This window comes from Ailuropoda melanoleuca, chromosome 14, assembly GCF_002007445.2.
Source record: "Ailuropoda melanoleuca isolate Jingjing chromosome 14, ASM200744v2, whole genome shotgun sequence".
NCBI lineage: Eukaryota > Metazoa > Chordata > Mammalia > Carnivora > Ursidae > Ailuropoda > Ailuropoda melanoleuca.
The window spans coordinates 32,957,954-32,968,207 of record NC_048231.1 but is presented as its reverse complement, the minus strand read 5'-3'; the positions used below and the strand labels follow the sequence as shown (position 1 = coordinate 32,968,207).

General features: G+C 40.5%; 1 protein-coding gene across 2 annotated transcripts in view; it reads left to right on the top strand.

The window, feature by feature from the left end:
• Positions 1-2,657: 2,657 nt before the first annotated feature.
• The window catches only part of DICER1 (dicer 1, ribonuclease III), a 49,516-nt gene continuing 41,919 nt past the window's right edge, over positions 2,658-10,254 (top strand). Inside the window, exons 1-6 of one of the 2 annotated variants that reach the window (XM_034643037.1) lie at positions 2,658-2,721; positions 3,615-3,715; positions 4,236-4,349; positions 7,558-7,746; positions 8,607-8,769; positions 9,534-9,664. In XM_034643037.1, coding sequence (XP_034498928.1) covers positions 7,603-7,746; positions 8,607-8,769; positions 9,534-9,664 — 438 coding nt within the window. In that variant the 5' untranslated portion in view covers positions 2,658-2,721; positions 3,615-3,715; positions 4,236-4,349; positions 7,558-7,602. The remainder of the gene's footprint in view (positions 2,722-3,614; positions 3,716-4,235; positions 4,350-7,557; positions 7,747-8,606; positions 8,770-9,533; positions 9,665-10,254) is intronic. The other variant, XM_002920476.4, reaches the window with a different exon arrangement.

Here is a 10,254-nt window from a genome sequence, read left to right as displayed (position 1 = left end):
CACCTGGATATAAATACTATATAAAATCTTGTATACTTTAAATGTATATGATAATTAGTTTTCTATGCCAAATCTTAGGATTAATAGAGTGTTTTAGATTTTCTTAAAGAAGTTTCTTGAAGTCTTACGAATTGTTTGAAAACAAAGGTTTTATATAGAGATAGGAGGTGTGGTTTTGTAAATACTACCATATATTGAGCATTTTCTGTGTTGTGAGAACTTTTTGTCTACCAAGCTTAACATACGTGGCCTTACCGAATTCTCATAGTAGCCCGGGGTTATTTTACAGGCAAGGAAGCCACCTTAGAGGTAGCCTGTTAAGCCATGGTCTTGACACTGGACCCCTTGCTGGTTTTCAGATGATTTTTAAATCAAAGATACTTAACAACAACAAAAAAAGTTTGCTTTCCATCCTGGGTGGCCTTCCCCTCTGCCCCTCCTACGTGGTGGGCCTCTGTGAGGGGTGACTGTGTGTGAGAAAGTATTAAGGGCTGAGGGCATCACCTTGGCTTCTGAAGGTAAAGCAGCTGAGACTCCTCCCGCTCTAACTTTAATTTAGAAAAGGAAGGCTGGTGGGAGTAGTTTGGAAACAACTTGGATCCTTTCTGTGTGCAGATTCCTTTTTAACATAGTTAAGTGCATACTAAGCTCCGTCTCCGTTTTAAAAGCTCGTCTCCCTAATGTAGTTGGGCAGCGTATTTTAAGATTTCTCCAGTGTTTAAATTCCAAGAAATGGAGATTTGTTATTTGGCGTGAATATTATCTGAGGATGTATTTTATGTTTTTTTTTTTTTAAGCCAGTCTTGAGGAAATATAATTAAAAACAAAATCTCCTCCCCACCCAGAAAACTGATCCACAAAGGTAGAGGAAAGAAAACAGCTTAGTTACCGGGTAAGCATTAAACCAGAGTGTGATGCATATCACAGGCTGTCCACAGAAGAGACTCCGAAGACAGAAAGAAACCCTACTCTTTTTATAGCTAATTGGTTAGACCCTCAACATCCACATTGTTCAAAGTAGAATCGCTCATTTCCTCGCATCTTCATAAGACTGGAGGTAGGTTTTGTGGTTTGGAGTCAAGTGACAAATGAGGCCCTGCTCTTCCTAGGAAACTAGGAGATTGGGCATTGTCTTTCTTGATGATTATGTTTCAGGGATGACTTTCAGGTCCTTAGGGAGACATTCCTGAGATGTGAGACTGGCTAGAGGCTATTTAGCTTTTAAAAGATTCACTTACATTTGGAGAGGATTGAGAAATTGTGAACAAAAGGGAGGGGGAAGGAGGCTTTTCCCTTTATTATCAACTGGGAGAATTAAGCCTCTTAATTTTAATTTGCCTTAATGCCAATAATCATATAAACCTGTTTGCATCTATAGCCAAAAACTCCCTTAGTGATTTTAGGCTTGGTTGGTTTAAATAATGCCCTAGATCTCCATAGCGTATTTGTTACTAGGAACTGAAGGCTTTTGAAACATTTCTTAGTTTGTTAGCTTACAGAAGTAGTTTTGACATCACAGTGTTACTTTTGTGTGTCTTTGTTACTTTTGTGTGTCTTTGTGTGTGTGTTTTGTCTTTTGTTCACTATGGGGACTTCATGGTAGTCCTCTTGGGCTTCATGAGAGTAGGAAGGAAATCTGGACAGTGATACATGTAAAGTTAATAGTATCAGCATCTGTGACACGTTATAATAAAATGACGGAGTTGGGAGTTTTTTTTGCCAGTTTTGGAAATGTGTACGAAGCTGCTCTAGGTGCTTTTAGACTTCAGATGAGCAGGGTTAAGGGGTCTGTTGTTTTAAGCCTTTGTCTGAAAGGCTACAGCGGAATACTGGATTTAGATGCTAATGTGAGTGGAGTTTGTTGGTTTGTACTAAAACTTGGCTGAGTGTCTGGGATGTGGCATATCTTTTTCAGTTATCTTAAAGGGGCTTATCAAACAGGAGTGTGCATGTTTGTAATCTAAGTTACGATCATCAGTTAAAATGAGAAAACTTGACCTATTGGTTCTGTGTTCATGAACATAAAACAAGTTGTCATTGTACTTGGCATGTTAACTCTCTGACGTATCTCTATACAGAATAGTCTAGGGAAATAATTTGGATAACTCAGCAGTTTTGTAATAGTGGAATTCCATTGAAGTTTAAAGGATTATCAGTGTTCTTATTTTAGTTATGGTGTTTCTAGAAAAGACGTGAACATGAATTCCAACAGTCTAGGGCATGACGCATCAGGCCATGTTGGTGTCTTGAGTTTGCATCTGACTAGGTGGCGGTATAGAATGGAATTAAGTGTCATAGTGTGAGGTAGCTTTAGAAACACGGACTGACACTGGGAGAGGGAAGATCGGCTCTCATGAGCATGGTGTACTGACTTACTGGGGGAAAATGTAACTTACTTTCAACAGTTCTCCCTTATATCTCATTGGATTGTACTAACAACTTTCAAATATTTTCAGTTGTATTAGAACATAATAAATACTAATTTTAAAGGCAGCTCTTTGAGGCATGTACTGTTTTCTTGACTTTCAGTAGAAAAATAAGTTATCGGGAATCTTATTCTGTTAAGTGTGAACATTTTGTCAAATAGGAATTTTCTTGAAGTTGATTTTTTTAAAATGACTTTGATGTTCTAAAATACTCTCTCTGATTGCTTTTAGGTTACCTTGGGTATGAATTAATACAGACTTGGAAACTGAAAGAACTTAGAATCAGCGTTTTGAGGTAAATATGTACATACTAAAATAGTGCTAAGGTTTCCCCATTCTGCTTTGTTAACCTTTTAGCAAACCAAACTTGTCTCTGAAATGAGAAAGTGTGACCTGTGCTTGCATGCCCTTGCGCCGACTAGACGAGACAGACGTGCGTGACGATTGCTGTCCCCGAGCTGCTGGTAGTGAAGGCACTGCTACCAAGCATCCTGAGCACAAGCAGAGAGTCGGGGTCAAATCGAACCAGGTCAACATGTGGTGATTAAATTAAGCTTTCCGTCTCAATACTTGACATGCCTCCCTCATTTTTGATTTATAATCTTTGAGGAGAACCACACTAAATTTATATTTCTTTATAACAGTGTTGTTGAACTGTGTTCTGAGTTCTTTCATTCATGAATGAATTCTGTAAAAGAGTTTGTAGTGTGGATTTAACTGTGGTGTTTTTAATTCCATTTGAGAAATTGAAATTGCTGACCTGTTGCATACATGTATCAAGGTGATTTGGATTTCTCAGCGAAGTGCCTCTTAACGGTGATCTTTGTTTCTTTTGTGTACGTGAATTTAGGAAATAACACATACTTGTTGTCTTCTTTTTTTTCACCGTCTTTAGATTTTCTTGTATTCATTTTGAAATCTTTCCTTGGACTTGCCTCTAACTTTTTCTTTCCGCCAGATCTCTGGCAATTAGGCATGCTATTGTTACAGCTCATTCTCTTGTCCTTTGTTCTAGAGAGTTAAGACTTCGTATCCTAAAATAACCCAAATGTCTTTTGTTTAAAATTTAGTACAACATAATGGTCTTTTATTTAACTCTTCATATCAATAGGGCTTTCTTGTAGATGTGTTTATATTCTGTTTAAGTGCAGGAATCTTATATTTGGCTATTTTTGCATTTATTTTTAGAGCAGAAGCGTGGGCATGCTGTGATTTTCCAATAAACTGCTATCACAATGTCAAAATGCAGTTCAGACAACAGCAACACAGAGATCTCAAACATTAAAACGGTAAATCTGTGATTTATCATATGTGGAAAGAGAAAGAGAGTTTATTCGTGTGTTTTACTCCAGTATTTCTGAATGAATAATATATGGAAGTTGTGAAACAGCCTCACTGATTTCATGAATGTAAATTGGCCAGACATTGAAAATCTGTGATTGAAAAACAGTCACGGGGAGTTGTCTGTTGGCTCTGCGAAAGCATCTAACCAATTAGTCAGTTCATCTGTGAGACGACGGGACTTCTGACCAGCAGGGATTCGAACTTTTCATTAAGACCAAGTTAAGGGAAAAAAATCTATTTAAACATGTCAAAGAAAATGAAAATTGGCAAAATTATAGATTTTTCTGTTTTCACATTATCGATTACGTTTTGAATTTTTCATCTTGGCTTTGTGTTCCCTAAATAGAAAGTGTATCTCTGTTGCCAGCCACTGTATATGAAATGAAGGAGGATTAATTGAGCAGTTATGACATTACGGAGAAGTTCTTTGAGAGGGTTGAATCGCCGTCCTCCGTTTCCTTGCAGGTCCTCTGCTGCCCATCGCCCCCCACCCCCCATCCTCATCGCGAGTAGAAACAGAGAGGACGTGGATTTCCAAAACGTAGAGAAATAGCTTTTGAACTGCGACGATTCTGTTCTGTACGTTGTTGTGTGACAGTCATGAATCTCTTGTTGGGTTTATCAGATACTTATGTAAATGTTGTAGCAGGAAATTGAAGAGCTGCAGAAAGTGAGACCTGCATTTGCTCTTAGGGAGCATGTGTGCTGGTGAACAATACGGTGTGTACGAGTGTGTCTCTGTGCACATATGTGCAAGATGATGTAAATTTGAAAGGCAGGCAGAAGTTGTTGGAAGCCTTTTTTTTTTTTTAAGATTTTGTTTATTTGAAAGAGCGAGAGAGAACGAGCAGGGGGGGCAGAGGGAGAGGGGGAAGCAGGCTCCCCGCTGTGCAGGAGCCCAGTGTGGGGCTCATTCCAGGACCCCGAGATCATGACCTGAGCCAAAGGCAGACACTTAGCCGACTGAGCCACCTGGGCACCCCCCTGTTGGAAGGTTTTTATGACCGTTTTCGTTCTACAAAGCTGCACTGCTTGTTTGTCATGTTCTGGGTGTGGTTTAGTACAGCCGGTGACCCAGGTGTGTGAGACCTACAGCTCCTGTATGCAGGGAAATCCCAGTCCAACCAGTCATTTTTATTTATTTCCTTTTAAAAAGTCTTTATTTGGAAACGATTTCAAACATGTGGCAAAGTGACAAGAGCAAGCATAGGACAAAGAATACTTGCTTTGCCCCGTCTGCTTTACTGGTTGCACACTTCTCTACATGTATGTGGTTTCTTTTTCTGACTCATTTGAGAATAAGCTGCGTACATGTCGTGGCACTTTACCCCTAGATGCTTTGGGGTATATTTCTTAGGAATAAGGGTCTTAAACAGCCATAGTGCAGTTGTCAGCTTCAGTGACTTGCACAGTTTTATCAGGGGCTCCGTGACGCCCTTTATGGCATTGTCCTGCAGTACAGGACTCAGTCTGAGACGACTCACTGCATTTAGCTGTTGTGTCTCTATGTAGTCTTCTTTAATCTGGAACATTCCTGTAGTTTTTCTTTGTATTTTATGTGTTTTTGAAGACTGTAGATTCCGTTTTAAGAAACAGAACGTTCTTCTCATTCTTTTAGACTGTCTTTCTGGAGTTATTGATATTATTATCCTTATGAGAAGAAGTGGTGACAGCAGTGACAGTGGCAGGAGGAGGCGTGCTGCAGGTTCCTAGCTGTACATGGTGTTTGGAGGTAGCAAGAGGTATTTGGGGATTTACATTGCTGCCTTCTTCCTGTTTTACTCTCTTCAGCTACCAGGATTTAGGCTTACTTCCTGACACCTTTCGCCATGTTTTGGATTGGTCTTGGATTAGCATTTGGCTTGGATGAAAAGTGAGCGGGTCAGGCTTGGGCATAAGTAATTCCAGACAGTAGGCAGCCTGTAGTAATGAAGATGTCAAGAGGTATCACAAAGACGGTAGTCAGGTGGCAAGTGCCTGCGCTGTCAGCCGTGGATCTCCAGAGGGTAGGTCAGGTGGGTTTAACTTTGGGTTCTGGGCTGCCGAATGGAGTTAAAAAGCTTGAGTGGTGAACCTGAGGGTGTGCGACCAGTGGGCCTAAGGAGTTGAGCAAAGTGAATGCCAAGTGTGGGGTGAAAAGATGGCTGTCGGGGCTTTGGTTGAGTAGAGAAAGAACACATTGTGTTGCATGAATGGCGTTGGTAGTTGTCAGAGTGGACTCTGGAATCCTTGGCTTGCCGTCTTCCTCTGAGAAGGATGATGAGAATGGTTATGCGGTCTGGTCCGGTGGCAGCTGCCCTGCTGAGGTCCTGGGCTGCTACAGCCCTGTGCCCCCTGCCGCTGACTTGAGATCGTACTGCTGTTAGCTGGATGTTGAGTGGTTGTCAGCGGAGCTAATCTCTGAAATCAGGACTGCTGTTGTGCCTGTGCCTGAAAGAGGCTACACTTGAGACTCCTTGTTGGATTAGGTGGGACAACTTAAGTCACTGTGCTGTATCATGGTGGTACATTTCACGTGTCGGGAGATTCGAAGGTTCTTGTCAAGGAACAAAGAGTGGGCTTCTCTCTTTCCAGTTTCATAGAGTGATAACAGTGAGCACTGAAGCAGTCCGAGGGTGAAAACTTCCTTGGGGACCAAGTCAGTTCTGCTGGCAGTCAGAAAGCCGGTGGACTTTCATGGTGAGGTTTGAGACCCTAACCCTCTGTCTGCAGGTTAGGTGTTTTTTTAAAAAGACTCAGGTTCAGTCTGTCATTTTATAGAACCAAATTTATTTTCGGGAAAGCAAACATGAAACACAGAAAAGTGCTTATGTACCATGAAAATCTCACAGAATGGTGCACTATCTTATTTATCTAGGATGTGTGTAATTTTAAAGATACATATTTAAATATTTGGTCAGCTGTGCCATTGTGATAGGTAGTCAATTGAGAAAAAGACCTTGTGTGTTTATGGTCTGTTGATAAAATGACAAAATGTTGGCAGGCATTTGAATCTTTCTTTCTTTTTTTTTTTTTTTAAGATTTTATTTATTTATTTGACAGAGATAGAGAGAGCCAGCGAGAGAGGGAACACAAGCAGGGGGAGTGGGAGAGGAAGAAGCAGGCTCATAGCGGAGGAGCCTGTTGTGGGACTCGATCCCATAATGCCAGGATCACGCCCTGAGCCGAAGGCAGACACTTAACCGCTGTGCCCCCCAGGCGCCCCTGAATCTTTCTTATGTGCAGGCACAATGCTAAGTGCCTTCCTTCCATTATCGCATAAGTTTATCAATAATGGCATCAAAGAATTGACAAAGAATGTTTGAAATATATGCACATGTCGACGTGTTTCGTGTATACATAGATATTTAAAAAGGCATCATGTTTGTATTTTAAAGGTATATGAGAAAAGGCATAGTTCTGTATCACTAAATATGGATATGGATTTTCTTCATGGGTTCAGAGTATTCCATTGTATAACTATACCATAATTTATGTAGCTCATGTTTTTATTAATACATTCGAAAGGTGTTTCTTGCTTTCAAGTAATAATGCAGCAGTACCTATATCTTCGTGTAGTCGCCTAGTTCTTTTAGGTAAGTTTCGAGGTGTAGAATTGCTGGGTTGGAGAGTGTCGAACGCTGGACTTTTTAAAATGATCCTCTTAGATCAAGAAAAAGCTAACAATTATAGGAAAAGTTTGAAAGGGTCCATAGGAATGATATCCTGATGTTTCTCTTGTTTCTGTGCTCTCTTTTGTTCTTAACCCCGCATGCTGGTGTAATGGTATTCTTTTTCCCTTTTGTAGTAAAGCTGTGCTAGAGCAGAATGCAATGAAAGAAGCACTGGATGAATGACAAGCCCTGCTTCGCAGCCCCTCAGCATGGCAGGCCTGCAGCTCATGACCCCTGCCTCCTCACCAATGGGTCCTTTCTTTGGACTGCCATGGCAACAAGAAGCAATTCATGATAACATTTATACGCCAAGAAAATATCAGGTACTAATGAGAACACTAATACTGAAGCATTTTCACTAAAATGGAATAAATTAGCATATAGTTGACACGACTTATATAAAACCCATTTACCTTTTCAAGCTCTCCTCTTCTGATTAATTTTCTCATTCCAAATACTTTTGTTCTTAATAGTCCTTTTCTTTTCTAACATCTGCCGGGTAATTGATTTGATAGTTTTATTTGTGAAGTTCCTCATTTTTTTTTCCCCCTCTGAAAACCTCCACTGCTCCTTAATACCCACTTGGGTGTGTCTGTCCTCATGAGCAGGGTAGGAATTGAGATTGGTTTGAACTACCATGAACTGGCAGGACCCCGGTTATTGTCAACTAGGTCATCCAGATTCTTCTTGAGAAGCTTTGTGTCCCCTACAAAAATAATTCTTTTTTTTTTTTTTTAAAGATTTTATTTATTTATTTGACAGAGATAGAGACAGCCAGCAAGAGAGGGAACACAAGCAGGGGGAGCGGGAGAGGAAGAAGCAGGCTCCCAGCAGAGGAGCCTGATGTGGGGCTCGATCCCAGACTGCTGGGATCACGTCCTGAGCCGAAGGCAGATACTAAACGTCTGAGCCACCCAGGCGCCCCTCTATAAAAATAATTCTTAAAGAAATCGTAAATGCCATTCCAGGCATATTTACACAACACAGCCATACAATAACAGGCATTTTAATGCCTGTGATGATGATTCTTATGGAAAGATCTAGAAAGTCTATTTTTTGGCAGGTTTATCAGAGGGAGATTGTAGAAAACAGTGAAATTTCCTGGATTAAAACAAAATCCAATTTTCCCAGCTTTGTCCCTAGATGAGAAGTGTATAATCTGTTCTCCCCACTGTATTTCCAGGTGGAACTGCTTGAAGCAGCTCTGGATCATAATACCATAGTCTGTTTAAACACTGGCTCAGGGAAGACGTTTATTGCAGTACTACTCACTAAAGAGCTGTCCTATCAGATCAGGGGAGACTTCAGCAGAAGTGGAAAAAGGACGGTGTTCTTGGTCAACTCTGGTAATACAAAAAATATTTTATGAAATTGCATGGAGGAAATTGGATGAGATTTTATGATGAAGCACATTTTCTCTGTGGGCATTAAGTTAGATTATTGAAAGGATAGAGAGTTTGAGAAATAATGTATTTTTTGAAATTCTGGTAGCAGAAAAATCATTTTGACCTATTTCTTAACTTTATAGTATGCCTCTTTTAAGTGTCAGCCATTTTATTCCACAGGGGTTAAACTTCAGCTCTTTCCTTAATTGTAATTGCATTGAATTCTGATTCTGTGAACCGAAGCTGCTAGGGCCCTGGTATAACCTTGCCACTGCTCGCTCGTTCTTTTTTTTTTAAGATTGTTTCAGCTCGTGATGTTCTCATGTACTTTAAATATATATGAAACGGTCTTATTTCTTGGTGAANTATATGAAACGGTCTTATACAATCTGATTTTATTGAAGAAAACAGGAGGGGTGGATCTGGAGTAGTTCCCATTCTAGCCTAGAAGTTATATTCTTAGGTTGGGGAAAATCAGCTATAAAGAAGGAAGGTGGTATAAGGTTTTCTGAAGGGAATGACAGAGGGTAGGACCTTGAGTCTAGTAAATGCATTCAGGGGGATAACCTTGGAAATAGGATTTTAAATTGGCTATCTGAAAAATTGGGGGTTAGGTATGATCCATAATAATCAAGATTTCTGTAGCTGTCTTAATCACTGGTCGCCCGGAGAGCCAACTAGGTAAGCTTTGTTATATTTACATGGAGTATTCCATTTGTAATTAGCAAACCAGGTTGCTCAGCAAGTGTCCGCTGTCAGAACTCATTCAGATCTCAAGGTTGGGGAATACTCAGACCTCGAAGTAAACGCATCTTGGACAAAAGAGAAATGGAGCCAGGAGTTTATGAAGCACCAGGTAAGACTTTCACTTTTTAGAGAAATTTCACTTTTTAAATCCCTACGCGTCCTTGGCTTCGTTCATGAGATCACCTGTAGCCTTGAAAACTCTACTCCCTGTACTTTATCCTCCTAGAAACTAGCCCTATGTCCTCTTTCTCACTGGAGGGCTCACACCAAAACCAAATAAAGAGTCACGTATATGGCTGTCTTACTGCATAGAAGAGAATCGGCTCTATACTCTGATTTCCTTGCTTGAAAAACACAAATTCTGATGACCTGTTTCCAACTGTAGATAACCTGCTTCTTAGAAAATTTATGTTGAAGGTCTTGAAACTGGAGACATTTCTTGGTTGAGATCTTTGGGTCTTTGAGAGACATCCTCTAACTGACCCGTTTCTGTGGAGGCGGCTCGTGCTGAGGGTGGCGGTGGGTGAAGTGGTTAGGAGGTGCTTCCTCATAAAGCTGGAGCAGTCCGCAGTGACGAGTGTGTCTCTCTTGTGGGGTTGAGTCCTCATGAAGCACTTCAGTGTCCACACAGTGATGAGTGATGACACTATAAAAGAATACTGAGTCTGTGCCTTCCTCCAAAAATCTTGTCAGTTTAAT